Below are 18,702 nucleotides of genomic sequence, written 5' to 3'. Positions count from 1 at the left end.
TCCCTAAAGCAAAACATTAAAAAAGCATTTGGAAAATTAGGTTACTTACATAAGAGGTATAAATTTAGCTCTTGCCAAAAAGCTCCCAATGTAATTCGCAGCAGCTTGCCTGATGATGGCGGGGTTATTTGGATCCTGCAACTTTTTCCAGAGATGCTCCAAGAATGCTTCTGCAAATCCCTGCAACGAGAGGCGGCTGGCTTGATACTTATTTCTAATGCATACAGACAGAAATGTTCATCACTGGACTAGAACAAAGACCCAGATACAAGCTCACACACCCGTGGACACTTGTTTTTTGACAAAGAACCCTGAAATACACACTGGAAAAAGGATAGTATCTTCAGAAAATGGTTCTAGTGAAGTCCAACGGGACAGCTCCATGTACAAGAATGCAAACAGACCCGAACCGCTCACCCTGCACAAAGCTCAACTGCAAATGAATCAAGGGCTTAACATAAGGACAGACACCTTGCGTCTGATAAGAGAAAGAGGGGTAGTCTGGAACTTACGGGCACAGGAGAAGAAGACTTTCTGAACAGGACAGTGATAATAAGCACGACAGTAACGGGACATACATCATCAAGTCAGAAAGTCTTTAATCCCAGCACTCCGGAGGCAGAAGCAGCTGGATCTCTGAGCTCCAGGACAGTCAGGGATACACAGAGAAACTGCCTTGGAAAACAAAAACGATCAAACAAAAAGCCCCACAAATATCTTTGGGGTTTGCAGGTCAGGGATAGCCCAGTGGGTAGAGTTTGTTTCCCTTGCGAGCTGGATTTGACTCCCAGTGTCACCAGGAGGAAGGGAAAGGCCACCATCTAGTGACCAAAGGCAGGACAACACCTTCAGTGTATCTGTATAGTAGTTAATGCTATTCCAGTTTTTAACGGGAAATTGTGGAAAAAGTAATAAAATGGGTTGGGGATTAGGAGCACATATTGCTCCACAAAGAACCAAAGTTCACCTGCAGGGACTCTGAGGCCTTTTTTCAAATGGTTTTTGGTTTTCTCAAGACAGGGTATCTCTGTTTAGCCCTGGCTATCCTAGAACTCATTCTGTAGACCAGGATGACCTCCAACTTAGAGACCCACGTAGGTGTGAGCCACTACTGCCTGGCCTGAGGTCCTCTTCAGATTGCTATGGGCACCGGTACTACTCATGCACACATACCCACAAACATGCATAGGTACTCACATTTAAAAAAATAATATTAAGTTTTCAGCTGGGCATGGTGGTACATGTCTCTAATCCCAGCACTTAGGAGGTAAAGGCACTCAGATTTCTGAGCTCCAGGATAGCCAGGATTAGACGAGACCCTATAAACCACTCGCTCACTCGCTCGCTCGCTCGCTCAGCATGGCAATGCCATTTCGCTCACCAGTTTGAAGCTGCACAGGAAGAACATGAAGAACTGTACGTGGCAGGAAGCATGTGTGGGCAGCAGCAGCTTGTCAAAGATGGATATCAGATCACGGTACAAGTCCTTTGTCTTATTATTGTCAATCTTACCTATGGAGAAAAAGCAAACTTTAATTTCATAAATACATTCTTTAGGGTTTTTTTTGTTTGCTTGTTTTGTTGTTTAAGATAAGGTTTCTCTGGGTATCAGCCCTAGCTGTCCTGGAACCAGCTCTGTAGACCAAGCTGGCCTTAAACTCACAGAGATCCTCCTGCCTCTGTCTCCCGAGTGCTGGGCCCAGCCATAAGTATGTATTTTAAAGGAACACTGTACCATTTAGAATCAGCATTTGGGTCAGGGCTGAGCATTCATGAGACTCCAAAGGGCGGGGGGCACAAAAATTCAAACAAAAGTAACACCCCCAAATTATCCGTTAAGCTATGGCTACAACAGTATTTAAATGACTGACTGACTTTGCTTTCTGTATGTGTGTGTACACCTTCTGTACAAGGGTCCTAGAGTCATCACAATGGCTCCAGACTGTTTTATTCTGTGTAATCCTGCAGTTACAAGGAAGCAAGCCTGTATATCACACAGCTGTGAAGCAACAAAAATGACCTTTCCTTTTTTGAGGGTAGAGGCAGGGGTTGTTTGAGTCAGGGTTTCAATGAAACAGCCTTGGTTGTCCTGGAAGTCACTCTGTAGACCAGGCTGGCCTAGAACTCAAGAGATCCACCCGCCTCTGCCTTCCAAGTGCTGGGAGTAAAGGCATGCGCCAACACCGCCCGGCCTTTCTTTCTGTTTTTCAAGACAACTGTAATTCATTATGCAGTAAAGGCTGATCTTGACCTCATGCTCTTCTGCCTCTACCTCCCAGGATCTGGGGTTATAGATGTGTACCACTATGCCAGGCTTCCAAATCTATTATGAATAAACTCATTATCTTCTTTTGTTTGTTTGTTTGTTTCCAGACAGAGCTTCTTTGTGTATCCCTGGCTATCTTGAGACTTGCTCTATAGACAAGGCTGATCTCAAACTCAGATACACTTGCCTCTGCCTCCCAAGTGCTGGGATTAAAGGCGTGCACCACTATGTCCAGCTAATAAACTCCTTCTTAAACCACAGCAAAGTGCATGGACACACAAGCTCTAGGCTGTTTCTTGAGGATTCGTTTGCTCAGTGCAGTTAAAGTCCCAATACTGGGCATAATAGGCATCTAGCAAGGGCTTCTCAAGGAACTATATGATACAGGTGGTCAAGACACCATTATTAAATTTCTAGAGCATCTCAAACACAAGGGATCTATTCTAAAGTTGGCCAGATTCCATCTATTGCACCCCAGTCTTTGAAGTCAAATACTAGGATCTTAATCCCATTCCCCCCATTTTCCAGCTGTGACACTGCCATGGAAGCTGATCTGTCTGAGCCTTTCTTGCCTCATTCTCAAGACACTGGGCAACTATCTAGGTTAGTCTGGTTGTTACCATCTACACGGCAGACATCCTCAATGTAGGACAGAAGCAAGGACAGCAGGATGTCCAGGCGCTCGGCGACGGGGTGAGCCATCTGGGTAGACTGGTCCAGGTCAGGTTTCCGTCCAGGGTCAGGGTCCTCATCTTCATCCTTTGAGGAAGTGAAAACAGACATTATGAAAAGGTCACCGAGGGTCTAACGTTTGGGAAAACTGGCATAGGCTATCATTTCTTCTAAAAGAGAAGTGCAACGCACACACTGTCCCAGACTCTCATTCACATTCAGAGATGTGGTTCAAAGTCACTTCTCGAGTTTTAAACAAACACCCGTCTCTTTTCCTTTTGTTTTTGGGGTTTGGGATATAGGTGGGCGGCAGAGCGGGACACTGGGACTGGTCCCCCATGCACATCAAGCATGTGTGCTAGCACTAAGCTGTACCCCAGCCTGGACTCTCACAAGATCCCAACACAACTGGCCTGCCAGCAGCACGTCCCATCCCTGACCGTGGGGACTTCCGTAGCCGCTGTGCTGGGGCTGAGTCACCAGCTGCTGGGCTGTGTGCCAACAGCTCATAGCTTCTCCAGTCAAGGAACCAATGCCGAGGAGTCACAAAAGGCACAGAGCCAGCAGGATTCTCAGTGAGTAAAGGTGTTTGCCACCAATCCTAGTGACCAGAGTCTGACCTCCAGAGTCTACGTGGCAGAGGAGAACAGACTCCAGAAAGCTGTCCAAGGTACAGCTACTTCCTGCCACATCCCAGAAAACAGGGTCTCACTTAGCTTCACCCCAGCCTTCTTGTTCTCTAACCCTGGCCCCAAGAGTACCTCAATTCAGCTCAAACTCTGGGGGGTCGAGCCCCCCATCATCACATCACGCACTCCAATTAGAGTGACTACCTCAAGGTATCTAACCGGCAGAGCACTTGCTACACTGGGACGCATCCTGCTTGCTGTTTACTCACAGATGCTTGTGACTTATAGAAGCAATGGGAAAAAAAGGGCAAGAAAGTGAAACAAATCTCCCCAAGAATCAATCTTAAAGCCTTGGGCATAAACTATTTATAGGCAGCAAATAACAGGTCAGCAATGGGCAAGGTATCACAAACCTGTAAACCCAATTCTCAAGTTTGTTAAACTATTTCATTTATGTATTGATGGGGAATGGTCTTCTGTATATGTTTATCTTATTGGTTAATGAATAAAACACTGTTGGCCAATAGGGCAGCACGATAGGCGGGTCTAGATAAGGAGGATTCTGGGAAACGTAGGAAGAGTCAGTCACTATGTAGGCTGTCAGAGGAGTAACATCATGCTGTGCATTACCAAGTAAGCCACAGCCTCATGGCAATACATAGGTTGATAGAAATTGGCTAATAATTAAGACAGAGCTAGCCAATAAGAAGGTCAAGCCAATGGCAACAGTATTATAATTAATATAAGTCTTACGTGTTTATCTGGGGGCTCCATGGCAGCTGCAGAACTGGGCGGGAAATTCGTTAGCATATTAATATATTGCCACGAGTATGTCAGGAGACACACGTGTGTGCATGCACGAGTATGTCAGGAGACACACGTGTGCGCATGCACATGGAGGCTGCGGGTTGCTTGGTTTATTCTTCCCCAGGAATGCTGTCCACTTCAAGAAACGGTCTTTCACCAACAATTACTCGAGATGGTCCAAGTACTGTGCCGGGGCTGCTCCTGTCTGTGCCTCGCTAGTGCTGGGACTTTGAATACATATTACCACACCCAACATTCTTCTCTGGGTTCTAGGGGGCACTCGGGACCTTATATGTACAAGGAAGCACTTTTCCAGCATAGCTCTCCTTCCAGCCCCTCCTCTGTTCTGCTCTGACAGAAAGCCCTGCAAAAGGCTTCAAGTCTATTAAAGACTCTAAGCCATTAGCTGTGTCTTTCCACACTCTGTGGTAGACTCCCAATGTATGCTTCTGTTAAGGACAAGAATCCAAACACAAGATGAAAACAAAGAAGTTTAAGCATCAACATGAGAACAGAGAGGCGCTGACCATGTTAAACAATCCTTCCGCGGCATCTGCCTCACAAGTCTGAGCTGCTGCCTCTTCGGCGTCTTCAATATCCTGCCGGGATACACTCACCTATGCCACAGAAACAAAAGAGAAAGCAGTTAAAAATGCAGTTACTTGTAGCTGAAAATTAATCTAATGCACACACTATTGTGAAATATTACTTTAACTAGGCAAAGATATGTTAATGTGCTTATGCTGTGGGATGAATATTGCTTTAACTGCAGAAAAGTGAGCTGCGTTTGTTGAATTACGTAAAGCTGTGCTGCACCTGTTTCACTTTGCCTGCCTCCCAATCTCGGCAAAAGGGAAGAGGGGAGGAGATAGGGAAAAAGACAGGGGCAGGTATGCCCAGAGCCAGAAGCCGCAGACGGCAGGAAAGTAAGATACCCTGGAAGACAGGAAGGGAGGAGACAGACAGGAAAAACCCCGAGACAAATCACAGATGAAGAGAAACACTAAGACTCAGTGCTCCTCCAGCTTCCGTGGGGACGGGCAGGGAGCTCCTTTCTACTGGACTCTGGTCTAGTCTCCCCTTTCTCCCACGCCCTTAGGGACTGGGGTTTACTCACCTCTCCATTTGCCCCCCTGGACTATCTTTTCTTTCTCTCCATTCTAACTTGTAGATACAGAAACATTGTTGAAAAAAAAAGAAAAGTGAGAGCGAAGGCCGAGAACTCGTAACTAATAAGTCTCTGTGTCATGATTTGGGAGCTGTTTGATGGCCCACAAGAAAGCCTGCTACATACTACATACTACATTGCCCAGACTGTCCTGGAACTCACTGTGCACACCAGGCTGACCTCAAACTCAGAGATGCCTCTGCCTCCTGAGCGCTGGATGAAAGGCTTGCACTACCATCCCCAGCCTACTTTACATATTTAAAGGGGTTCATCGGCTTCTTACAAAGGGCTGCAACGTAATGGTGGTACAAAATACCACAAAAAGAAGTTGGAACATTAAGGCAAGCCCTTCACCAATGTGCCTAACAGAGGTGTGATGTGACACCTTCAGCTTCAACACAGTGACATTCATTCCACCTCCTTCAAAGACCAAGATACGCACATGCATAGACACGTGGGCACATTATTCAAATCATAACTTTTCTTCCTGCCTATGAAAATGATCTTTGCAGGCATAATTTAAAATATCCCTTCAGAATATATGAGACTTCACAGGGCTTATATGCGCAGCTAGGCAGAATGTAACACCAAGAAACCAGTATCAGCACACACAACTACACAACTTCTAGCTCTTCCAAAATCGACCTCTTTCCGTCTCCCCGTTCCCTACAGTGTTTTTGTCAGCCTATGTGGTAGCATGTAACAGTAATCCCAAAACTCAGGAGACTGAGATGACAGGATCTACAATTCAAGGCCACCCAGAGCTACAGAAACCCCCAGAAAGAAGGAAAGAAAGAAAGGAAGGAAGGAAGGAAGGAAGTTCATTCACCGGTAAGATAAGGCCATGGTTAATAATTATGACAGAGCTAGCCAGTAAGAAGCCTTAGACATCGGCCAACAGTTTAATAATTAATATAGCGTCTGTGTGCTTATTAGGGGCTAAAGCAGCTGTGGGATCTGGCGGACAAGAAAAGACTACAGCAACAGTCTAGTTCACAGCTCCTGCGTCTACATTTGTATGACCGTGTATGCCTGCCCCTGCCACAAGACGTAAACTGTTTATAGCTGTCAGAAAGTAGATGACGTTCACCAAGTATAACCAGAGTGAAGTAAACGACTAGATTGCTTCCCCCATTGTGACCTGTCTCTGTTGCTATGACGAGACACCGTGACCATGGCAACTCTTAGAAAGAGAACATTTAATCAGAGGTTCAGTCAGTCATCGCCACGGCCGGGAGCATGCGGCGTGTAGGCAGAGGTGGTACTAGAGCTGAGACGCTACATCTCACAGGCAACAGGAAATCAACTGACACACTGGGCGTATCCCGAGCATAGGAAACCTCAAAGCCCGCCCCCACAGGGACACACCTCCTCCATCAAGGCCATTCCCACTCCAACAAAGCCACAACTAATAGTGCCACTCCCTGAGATTATGGAATTATAATCCATAAATGAAAACAGAGAAAATACAGGTGATCAGATACTTACATCTAACTTTAGTAACTTTTCAATAACAAGCTCCAGAATTTCACGCCTCAAAGTTGGAAAATACACACTTATCCTTAGTAAGTTATGAACATAGCATTCCTAAAGCATGAGACATGAAAAGATGAACAATTCAGCACAGTACTTCAGGAATTAGCAAAGCATTACCCAAGGTTTACTTTAAATACATGAATAGAAAAGGGACTCTCAGCTCAGAAACTGCCCTGTTCAAATCTGCCTGTGTTAATATAATTAACCTAAGCACCCCCAGTAAACATCTCCATTTAGGAACAATACACTGCTGCTTTCTGGAACTCTAATTTATTCATCTGTGTGTGGGGGGTCAAACCCAGGACCTTGTGCGTGCTAAGCAAGCACACCTGCAGCCTCCCTAGTAGGCATTCAACGCAAATATCTCAGGAAAGGAATCAGACACCAGGAGTTGTAGCTCACACCTATAATCAATCCCAGCACTTAGGAAGCCTTGCGGTCAGCCTGAGCCATGGATTAGGACCCTGTTTCAGGAAACACAGTAACAAAGAGAAAAGAACATAAGAAACGTTCTTTGTCTTCTCTTCCGATTTTTTTTTTTTTTTTGAGATATGGTCTCACACTGCAGCTCAGGCTCGCCTCAAAGACCTCTTGCTTAACCTCAGGCCTACACCACAGTGCAGTCTTGAGTTTAAAAATCTAAAAAGGCATTTTTAAGATAATAATAAGGTATTTTTAAGATGATAATAATAACAACAGCATCTAAGATAAAGTCACAAAACTATTTTTCCATGAAAGATTTCTTTTTTCTTTCTTTGTTTTGTTTTTTCGAGACAAGGTTTCCCTGTATTGTTTTGGAGGCTGTCCTGGAACTCGCTCTGTAGTCCAGGCTAGCCTCAAACTCACAGCCTGCCTCTGCCCCCTCTGCCCTCCCCCCCCCAGTGCTGGGATTAAAGGCGTGCGCCACCAACGGCCCAGCTCATGAAAGATTTCTTACCAATGTTCTCTCTGATTTTCTCACAAATGGAAATTTGTCTACCAATATTGGCATTAGAAACCACGGTGTCCTATTAGAAAAAAAAATACATTTCATGTTAATTGGACTTTCTTTTTTCCTTTTTTTTTTTTTTTTTAACGAGACAGGGTTTCTCTGTATTGTTTTGGAGGCTATCGGTCCAGCCTGACCTCGAACTCACAGAGATCCACCTGCCTCTGCCTCCCAAGTGCTGGGATTAAAGGCATGTGCCACCACTGCCCGGCCTAATTGGACTTTCTAAGAAGAGTAAAGATATAAGAGAAAAAAAAAGGAACCCTACCTCAAGCAACTAAAGGTCCAAATCAAGGGAGTTTCAGAGAAAAATTTAAAACAACTTACATAAAATACTCTTTACTAGCTTTGTTAATAACAGCAAGTCCAAAGAAGGATTTTCTTCTACCAAAGATTACCAGACTTTAGTCTAAGAACATGTATCAGCACATAAGTATATGATCTAAAGAGGCAAGGTATCATTAACTTGGCATGTTTTGATTAAAGCAGGATCTCATGTAGCCCAGGCTAGTATCAAACTGTGTGTGGCCAAGATGAATGTCTGGTCCTCCTACCTCTGCCTTCCCAACTGTTGAGGCTCCACGCATACAAACTTTTCCCCAGCTCCATTTTTAGTTAACAAAAGTATCATTAATATTCTATAGTGCCAAAGAAACCCCCAAGTCTGCTGCTTTTTGATAACCGGATTTTATCCATATGACAATACACATATATGTTCTCAGTGAAAGTATTTGACTGTCACTTCTGTTGAAGATAAAGGCAAAACCCCACCTTCTACACAAAAGCCAGGCGGCGGCAGCACTATGTGTAAATTAATTATGTTAAGCAGGCCTCGCATCCGAGTTTGAGCTCCAGTTACAGGGTAAGGTGGTAGAATGGAAACTAATAGATGTCCTCTGACCAGAACCATGGCACACTTCAACACCTGTGCCTACACCACACTCAAATTAAATCCTTAAATAAATTAATAAAATACAAATCAAAATAACAAACACAATGAATAAAAACAACACAATTTTCAACATGTGTTATCAATACAATTGAAATAGCAAAACAATGCAGTTTTTAGTCTATTAACACTCTGCAATCTACTCTTCCTTCCAAAGCTGTGTGCACACATTATGAGCAGGTGACCCACTGGAAGTAGCCCCAACCTGTTAAACTAAACATCATAATTCACGTCAACAAAAGAATACTCACGATGGGACATATCTTGTTATTATTTGCAAGGCTCTATGACATGTGTCAAAACGTGAAGGAAGATCTGCAAGGGAAAATTTGAAAGCATAAACATCAAAAATCATGTTCCCAAAGCTAAACACTTTCTAACCAAAACTCAGTAACTGATTAGAGAAATAAGAATTGCAAGGTTTGCCAGTAAGTGGTGGCACACACCTTTAGTCCCAGCACTCAGGAGGCAGAGGCAGGCGGACCTCTGGGTTCAAGGCCAGCCTGGTCTACAGAGCGAGTTCCAGGACAGCTAGGGTCACACAAAGAAATCCCCATCTTGAAAAACCAAGCCAAACAAACAAACGAAGACAGACAGACAGTACACTCAGGAAGCAGGGGCAAGGGGACCACAAGCTAAGGCCCTCTTCAGCTGCGAAAATTCCAGGCCAGTTAAAGGGTACACAAGGCCTTGTCTCCAAAAGAGGGTTACTATTGATTATAAGGTGGTTACTGCACACTATGAATTTGTTTAATAAACAACAACAACAAAAAAACCACCCAAAAACTATAAGCCCAGGTGTGGTGACACACGCCTTTAATCTCAGCACAGGAAGGCAGGTGAGTGATCTCTTGAGTTCAAGGTCAATGTGGTCTACACAGTGAGCTCCAAGGCAGCCAGGCTACATAGTGAGACCCTCCCTGTCTCAGAAAACCGAAAGCTACATTTTGTTGTCTCCTGGGAATAAGTGGAGAGACATCATTTAGGACCCATCTTTAAAGCAAAGGCCACGCCCACCGCTTTAGCACGCGTCTTTTACTCACTGTCATCTTCGTCATCAGAGTCCGAAACATCCACGCCACCTTCCTTAATGATCACTCGGGCTTGGAGGAGAAAGAAAATGTGTTATTCTATCATGGGCAAAAACAAGGAACAGAAAACTTTAAAGGCAGGGGTGGCTGGAAAGATAGCTTAGTGGTTAAGAGCACTGGCTCTCCCAAGGGAGCAGATTCCCGACACCCACACGCGGGCTCACAAATGCCTTTCAACTCCAGGTCAGCCTCTTTGGGCATCGTACACAGGGCACATACACCAAAAAGTTAAGTAAGTCCCGTCGACAGACATACTCCCTGCCTGTGCCATCACAGGCTCTGCAAGCAAAGGAGCAGCCATCAGAAGTGGCATCATGACCTTAGGCCACAACTGTGAGCCACACCAACCGCTGTCTTAGGACAAGGACGGTAAGGACAGAGAAGTAAGTGAAAGGGAGGGAGGGGGAGGAAGAAGAAAATCCTTTTTTACAAGCAAGGAGCTACTACTTACGAGGAACAAAATGGGAAGCAATCATACTGAGACATGGTCTAAGGAAGACAGTCTGCGCCGACACAAGGTTACCAAGGAAAGCCAAGTACTCCTCCACCACTGTGTGACTCCTCTTCAACCAAGGCAGTTTCTAGGGGTGCAAAGGAAGATGACAAAGTGTAACAGAGACATTCTGTTTTCAAAGCACTAACCTATCTGCTGGTCAGTGACATAAAGTGAACTTACCAGTATGATGTTTATAAGTTGCTCAAAGTCTTTTGTCAAGTACATGACAGAGGAGCGAAATTCCAGCAGCCAGTTAATGATCTGGTCATCCTTAAGTTAAAACAAAGAAAAATCAGAAACTGTCCAAGGTTACAGAAAAGTAATGGAGCCACTGTGTACCAGCCATCTATCAGTACATACTGAACTCAGGAAAACACACGCCCCACTAAGGTATGCCAGAGGCTGGCCACGGTGTGCACTCCCGTAATCTCAGCATGCGAGACGCTGAGGCTGGGAGTTCAGGGTCTGAGCCATACACTGAGTTCTCGACAGACCTGGCTTACATACATATTAAAACAAAGGCTCAGTGTAGGACAGTGACGACGTTCTTTCCTGCCATGTTGGGAGACCCTGGATTCGATGCCTAGCCCTCCCTGCACAAGCTAGGTAACTTGAGTCTGATCACCAGAAGCCACGTAAGTAAATACTGAAGGCGAGAAGCCAGCACAGGGACTGGAGAGCTGGCGCAGCAGCCAAGGCCACGAGCTCACAGAGATCACCTGTCTCTGCCTCCCTGACGCTGGGAGTAAAGGCGTGCGCCACCACCACTAGGCTTCCTGGTTTCTTTAGGCACCAGGCACGGACACTGTGCCGAGATACACACTCAGGGAAAACACCTAAACACATGATGATAACTTTTAAAAATCTGAGGCCACAAGCAGTCCTCGACGTCTACACGGACACTGCTGCATGTATGTCCACACACAAAGATAAATTAAAATGGAAGCTTTTTAATAAAAAGGCAAATGAGCTGCAAGGCACAGCAGCGCCTGTCTGTGTCTCCAGAAGCAGAGGGAGGGAGACCTCGCGTTTGAGGCTGCAGAGATGGCTCAGCGGTCAAGAGCTCACACTGTTCTTGCAGAGACGCCAAGCTCAACTTCCAGGGTCCCAGCGCCCTCATCAAGCAGCTCTCAGCTGCCCAGAATTCTGCCTCTAGAGGATCTGACACCCTGCTCACCCACGAGCAAACACACAAATATGCAACTTCTTGCTAGATTGTTTTGGGACTGGGTCTCTGTATATAGTCCAGCTGTCCAGGAACTCCCTATGTAGACCAGGCTGGCCCCAGATTCACAGAGATCTACTTGTACCTGACTTTGCCTTCCTGTACTGGATAAATGCATTGTTTCAAGTTAAAAATAAAAAGGGGGAGGAGGGCTGGAGAGATGCTCAGAGGTTAAGAGCACTGACTGCTCTTCCAGAGGTCCTGAGTTCAATTCCCAGCAACCACATGGTGGCTCACAGCCATCTGCAATGAGATCTGGCGCCCTCTTCTGGCCTGCAGGTGTACCTGGAGGCAGGATGTTATATTCATAATAAATACATAAATCTTAAAATAAAATAAAAAGGGTCTGCTGAGGGTTGGTACAAGCTGACTTCTAGCCTCAGCGTTAGGTCAGAGTGAGAACCTGCTCACATAAAATAGAGTGCAGCACAAATTGGCCCTTTGGACTCAACAAAGGAGGCAAAGGTCAAGAAAGCTAGATTACTCCAGATGCTCTTAAAGGGCAACATTTCCTACAGAGAGCACAGCTGCAGAGAACTAAAGTGAAGCAGTGTTGGCCTGCACATGCACAGTGAGCGAGCCAGAAGATAACTCTGGGAGCAAAGAAGAGTCACAGAGGCCACATGTGCTGGACGTATGGTTAGAAAGACCTGCTGACGTCTGGGAAAGGGACCCACCGAAGGAAACGCCAGAGAAAGCTCAAGGCAGCTAACCTCCCGTCGGGATCTGAGGAGGTGAGCAGCTTGTTCATTACAGTAGTAGCAACAGACCGACAGTTAGGATAGTCACTGTACAGCAGACAGTGTTCTAAGACTTTATCATGCATTAATTCATTTATTCCTTACAACCACCCCACAGAGCAGGCACTACTGACCTCCATTTCACAGAGAAGACACTGAAGTACAATCGGAAGAACTCGCCCTCGGGAAGGAGGGAACGCTGTCAGACCCAACGCTCAGACAGGGCTAAGGAGGGACACCGTAGACCCAGCGCTCAGACAGGGCTAAGGAGGGACACCGTAGACCCAACGCTCAGACAGGGCTAAGGAGGCCTCCAGTCACAAAGAAAGACATACAGGTGGCAAACTCAGGGAGTGAAGTGTCTCTTAAGACAGAACACAGGAAAGAGAGTTACCAGCTGTACTAAAGGTTAATCTCTACTCTCCTACAGGCATGAGGGTTAGGGATGACATGCCTAGGTATGTCCTGTGGAAAGATGCGTCAGGCCTCACTGTCCAGAGAACACCTATAGGAAAGAAGACAGCACAGGCAGGATCTAAAGAATAAAGAGTCACTAGAGGAATTCACACTTGCCAACACCAACAAACTCCCACGTGAAAGTTTTTTTTTGGCTCCAACATGAACGAATGAAGAAATACAGAAGGTGAGAAAGCCCACAAAGACTACAAGGTCCCTAAATCAAGAACTGGGTAAGCAATAAACCAAGTTAGCACACGGAAGGCGGCAGAGACGTGGGCTTGGGGAAGAGGCCAGTCTGACTGGCCATACTGGGGCACATTAACTCTGGTAGGCACAACGAACAGGTAGGAAGCAAGTCTGGGGTCCACAGGAGCTGCAACACATGCATTTAGGGGTTACTAAGACACATAGTTTGCAAAGCCTGTAGCAATCACACATGAAGACTCTAATGACTAAAATGAACCAAATTAAAAAAAAAATTCAGAGTCTAAAAACATTTTTTTTAATTGAGGGCTGGGCTGGAAAGGTAGCTCAGTGGTTAAGAGTACTTACTACTTTTCCAAAGAGCCTGGATTCCATTCCCAGCACCCACATAGCTGCTCACAACTTCTGGTCTCCAGCAATACCAGGAATGCATACACATACATGCAAGCAAAACACACATACACATAAAACAAAACAAACAAAAACCCCACTCAATACCAAAGTTAAGAACATGTCAAAAGAGTGGTCAGTGGTGACACACGCCTTTAATCCCAGTACTCAGGAGGCAGAGGCAGGTGAATCTCTAAGTTCAAGGCCAGCCTGATGAGCGAGTTCCAGGACAGCCAGGACTATAGTTTGTCCTACAAACTACCTCAAAAAACAAAACAAAAACAAAAAACAAGACAAAGAACCTACCAGTAAGGACAATAGAATAAAGTAATGAGAAGACAGAGAGATCACAAACAATGGAGATTTTAAGTGGGTAACCAACAGTGTCAATTGCTGTCAAACACCCATGTGATGAGCTCGTGAGACCCGGCTGGGGAAAGCAGGCGTGCTGAGACAAGAGGGTCTCTCATTGGTCCGTATAGTGAGTACCAGAACAACCAGGGCTGTGTAGACAGATCCGGTCTCTCAAGAAAAAACAAAACAAAAAAATCACTGGGGGTAAACACATGACTGCCGTTACCTTTTGTCAAAGTCATTTGAGCAGTAATAAACTGACGTAAATGTAGTGGGGACAGGAGGAATGGGTGTGCAGACCCTGAAGAGGAACAGTCACAGCTAAGGGTAAGTCCTTACTTCAGGGTGGAGGCTGTCCTAAGGCATCCTGGATAGCAACTCACTGAGTCTTGGTTCTGCCCTCACTCTGTCTTTTTTCTAGGAATTACTTTTATCTTATGGTTATGAGTGTGTTGTCTGCAGGTATGTACATGCACTGCAGGCACGCAAGAGACACTGCAGGGTCCAGAAGGGGGTATCATATCCCCCACCATAGCTGCACATGGTTGATAGCTGCCACATGGGTGCTGGGAACAGAATCTGAGTCCTCTGAAAGAACACCACTAGCCATGTCTTTAGCCCGCCCCTTTAAGTCACCAAGGAGATGTAGAGGGCAGGGGAAGCCCAGTTATCCGACCACTAGACGCCGCAAGTATCCCTTCCCCCCATTTCTGACAGCCAAAATGTTGCTAGCCATTGTTACATGTCTGCTAGAGGGGAACACTGCTCCTGGCTGAGAAACACTCAGTAAGTAAGATGGAATCATAGAACGCAAGTTCAAGAGAACAGACCAGGACCATGGAACCAGCATGACACCCCAGGGCCAGTCCTAACCCAGGACCATGGTACCAGCATGACACTCCAGGGCCAGTCCTAACCCAGGACCATGGTACCAGCATGACACCCCAGGGCCAGTCCTAACCCAGGACCATGGTACCAGCATGACACCCCAGGGCCAGTCCTAACCCAGGACCACGGTACCAGCGTGACACCCTGGGGCCAATCGTAACCCAGGACCATGGTACCAGCATGACACCCCAGGATCAATTGTAACCCAGGACCATGGTACCAGCGTGACACCCCGGGGCCAGTCCTAACCCAGGACCATGGTACCAGCGTGACGCCCCGGGCCAGTCCTAGAGATCCACATGGTAGAAAGACAGAGCGGACTCCCACAAATTGTCCCGGCCTTCACACTTGCTGTAGCCTGCACAGGTGTGCACATGCAAAATACACAATTAGAATGATAAATGATAGAGACAATTTTTAAAATTACCTTTATGTCAGGGTCTGAGAGCTGGTTCTTCAACAACTCCAGGTCACTTGTCTCACCCTGAACGAAGGGAAGAAATTTGAGTGCGATTACTATGTTTCCTTAAATACCACTGTTATGTCTCCATAGCTCATGGGACTGCAAAAGAACCAGTAGGACTTCTACATGTCACTCGCAATAATAAAGCCAGGACAATACAACTTTTAAGAATCTGGGGCTGGAGCCGGGCGGTGGTGGCGCACGCCTTTAATCCCAGCACTCGGGAGGCAGAGGCAGGCGGATCTCTGTGAGCTTGAGGCCGGCCTGGTCTGAGTGAGCTCCAGAACAACCAAGGCTACACAGAGAAACCCTGTCTCAAAACAAAACAAGACCTCAATCAATCAATCAATCAATCCATCGGAGCTGGAGAGGTGGCTCAGCAGTTAAGAGCACTGACTGCTCTTCCAGAGGACCAAGGCTCAATTCCTAGCACTTGCTAAAGTTTTCAAAGTTACTATATACAGCTCTTTAAGGCATAAAACCTCAACAATCTTGTTTTGACTGCTTTTTACACTTACAGTAAATATCATACATATCACTAAATATCTCCCTCAGTTCCCCCATCTTTTTAGACCAGGGGTCTCAACCTGTGGATCACAATCCCTTCAGGGATCAAATACCCTTTCACAGGGGTCGCCAATGATCCAGAAAACACAACAGATATTCGTGCTACTATTCACAAAAGTACAGTTACAGTGTAGCAAAGAATATAATTTTATGGTTGGGGGTCACTATAACATGAGGAACTGTATTAAAGGGTTGCCTTATGAAGGCTGAGAACCACTGTTTTAGACAGACTGTGTAGCCATGGCTGACCTCAAATTCACAGATATCCACTTGCCTCTGCCTCCAACTGCTTACCAAGCACAGAGTAAAATTTATTTTTAGGCTATTAAAGGAGCTCAACTGTAAGGGTTTTCCTGGTACGGACCAGGTCCCAGACACAATCCCCACCACTGAGAAACTTAAGTAAACACACATAATCGATAAAGTTCATTTACTATGTTTACTGTGCCCAAGGTCCTGGGAATCTGCTCTTGCGTGTAACACCTTCTGAATTCTGATTGACCCAAGTCACACCCCACAGAGCATCTCCTCATACCTTTTTGTATTTCAGTAAGACTTCTGTCACAGTTCCACCAAACCGAACAGTTTTTCTTGGGGAGGAATTGAAGAAATCACCCTCTACCGCAAGCATATCTGAAAGCCTGAAGAACCCAGAATACCAGTTATTAAACTCATGACAGATAAAACAGTGGACATTGCTGAACCAACATCATTTTGTGTGCTGAGGCTGAAGGTTCTTTTTTTTTTTTTTTTTTTTTTTACGACAGGGTTTCTCTGTATTGTTTCAGAGGCTGTCAGTCCAGCCCAGCCTCGAACTCACAGAGATCCGCCCGCCTCTGCCTCCCGAGTGCTGGGATTAAAGGCGTGCGCCACCACCGCCCGGCGAGGCTGAAGGTTCTTAAATGGCATCCTGTTTCCAATCTTACCCCCACCAATCCATTCTTCACTGGGCAAAACTGTGCTCTCATGGCACTTAGACTGAGAATCCAAACTCAGACTCCTGATGGGGAAATACACATCTAGAGACCCCGACACTTGGGAGGCCCAGGCAGAATCCAGGAGTTCAGGCCAACCCAAGGCACATAGTGAGATTTCATCTCAAAATTTATTCATTATTTTTTTAAAGAGACAGGGAAGGAAAAGAAAGAGACTCCAGAATAAGCCTCTGGGATCCCATTTAATGGGGCCCTTGCCTAACTCTCTGATCTCACGGTAAAGCACGGTGCCCTTCCTTCCTCAACCTGTCAAGCTGGTTCCATTTCTCTTGTCACTGCTAGAAACGCTACACTCACACACACTCACACACATACACACACTCACACACATACACACACTCACACAACGGGTGAAGCCCGCTGCAGCGCTGCTGTCCCTGATAGCTGAACGGGTCTTGCTCATCCACTGCTGTCCCTTCCAGCTCTGTTGGGTACAGGAGAGTTCGTCTCTGGGTAAGCTACCATCCCCAGTGTGCACAGTTAAGCACACGCTGCATACGTAGTTGTCAACATGCCAAGTGCTTTACAAGGGTTCCTCCACTTAAAGAGAGGTCCACGCAAAACCTCAAGGTGAAACCCCATCTATTTTATACTGATTTTTAAATGCTGGAATTTTTTTTTTTTTGGTTTTACGAGACAGGGTTTCTCTGTATTGTTTTGGAGGCTGTGGGTCCAGCCCAGCCTCGAACTCACAGAGATCCGCCTGCCTCTGCCTCCCGAGTGCTGGGATTAAAGGCGTGCGCCACCACCACCCGGCTTTAAATGCTGGATTTTTAAACGGGGTCTACGGCTCACTACTGCAGAAACAAACTTGACAATCTTTAGAATTCTGTTTGTCACCACTGACAGCATTCGCTCAGAAATCCAAGGCCCGGGGATGCCGTCCATCGAGAGGGAGGAACGGACGGACACGGGAACGGACACGGCGCAGACCACAGGCCGCGAGTCCCACAAGGGCGCCCCGAGTGGGAGAGAATGGGACAGACACGATCGCCAGCACCCCGTCCTCAGCACCGGACCTCAGTCCTCAGCCCGCGACCCCGGCTCCCCGAGCCCCGCACCCGCACGGCCAGGCCGCCCGGCTCTTACCCGGTCCCCGCCGAGCCCCGCGTGGCAGCGGCCGCAGCCGCCACAGCTCCGGGCAGGCGCGCGTGGAGCAGCGGGGCCGCCATCTGGTCGGAGCGGCGGCAGCGGAAGCGCAGCGCCTGCCGCCGGAAGCCACGGCCTCCAGCCCGCCCCGGAAGTCGCGCTGGGGATGCGGCAGACGGGAAGTCACGGCTCCCGGGGCCAGGCCGGCAGGAGCCCGGGCTGCGACAGACGGCGGGGTGGTCGGTGGCCGGGACCCGAGGCCGTAGCCGGGCTCTGCGGGTGCAGGCGGCAGGGAGGAGAGGGCTGGGCCCGGAAGAGCCCGGCGTGATGGTCGCCATGGCAACGCCGACGCCAGGAGCTCTGGGAAACGCGGCGCTCGCCTTCCCCGCGTGGGCACCCGGGGATCTGACGGGACAGAGACAGCTCTCACATGCACACAGCTCTCACGTGTACAGTGTCATAGCTCTCACATGCACACAGCTCTCACATGTACAGTGTCACAGCCCTTGCCACTGAGGGCGGGGCGGGCGGGGCGGGGACAGGGCTACCAAACATTCTAACCTCTTGGTATAGATACAGAAATAGAGAAACCAGGAGGCCCCACCTAAACCACCCAGACTCCGTGGGTTAGGGGCGTCGGTTTACGTCTGGCTTCCTCCTGCTGACCCGGGACGATGTGGGGAGGGGTCACATTCACCGGGCAGTACCGGGGGCGAGGTACCCAGT

The 18,702-nt window shown here is 47.2% G+C and overlaps 1 protein-coding gene across 3 annotated transcripts in view; it reads right to left on the bottom strand.

Annotated features, from left to right (window-relative positions):
* The window catches only part of Rrn3 (RRN3 homolog, RNA polymerase I transcription factor), a 28,173-nt gene extending 10,057 nt beyond the window's left edge, over positions 1–18,116 (bottom strand). For 2 of the 3 annotated variants that reach the window (XM_040733443.1, XM_040733444.1), the window contains exons 1-13: positions 17,977–18,116; positions 16,428–16,533; positions 15,290–15,346; positions 10,783–10,872; positions 10,558–10,687; positions 10,059–10,118; positions 9,267–9,330; positions 8,016–8,085; positions 7,031–7,129; positions 4,902–4,991; positions 2,887–3,025; positions 1,382–1,512; positions 50–180 (exon numbers count right to left, since the gene is read on the bottom strand). In XM_040733443.1, the coding sequence (XP_040589377.1) occupies positions 50–180; positions 1,382–1,512; positions 2,887–3,025; positions 4,902–4,991; positions 7,031–7,129; positions 8,016–8,085; positions 9,267–9,330; positions 10,059–10,118; positions 10,558–10,687; positions 10,783–10,872; positions 15,290–15,346; positions 16,428–16,533; positions 17,977–18,059 (1,250 nt within the window). In that variant the 5' untranslated portion in view covers positions 18,060–18,116. Of the gene's footprint in view, positions 1–49; positions 181–1,381; positions 1,513–2,886; positions 3,026–4,901; positions 4,992–7,030; positions 7,130–8,015; positions 8,086–9,266; positions 9,331–10,058; positions 10,119–10,557; positions 10,688–10,782; positions 10,873–12,701; positions 12,723–15,289; positions 15,347–16,427; positions 16,534–17,976 lie in introns of those variants that run through there. The other variant, XM_040733445.1, reaches the window with a different exon arrangement.
* Positions 18,117–18,702: the final 586 nt, after the last annotated feature.

The sequence above is a fragment of the Mesocricetus auratus genome, unplaced genomic scaffold, assembly GCF_017639785.1.
Source record: "Mesocricetus auratus isolate SY011 unplaced genomic scaffold, BCM_Maur_2.0 Super-Scaffold_100031, whole genome shotgun sequence".
Taxonomy (NCBI): Eukaryota; Metazoa; Chordata; class Mammalia; order Rodentia; family Cricetidae; genus Mesocricetus; species Mesocricetus auratus.
Note: the sequence above shows the minus strand (reverse complement) of the source record. Positions and strands in the feature narration are given on the sequence as shown.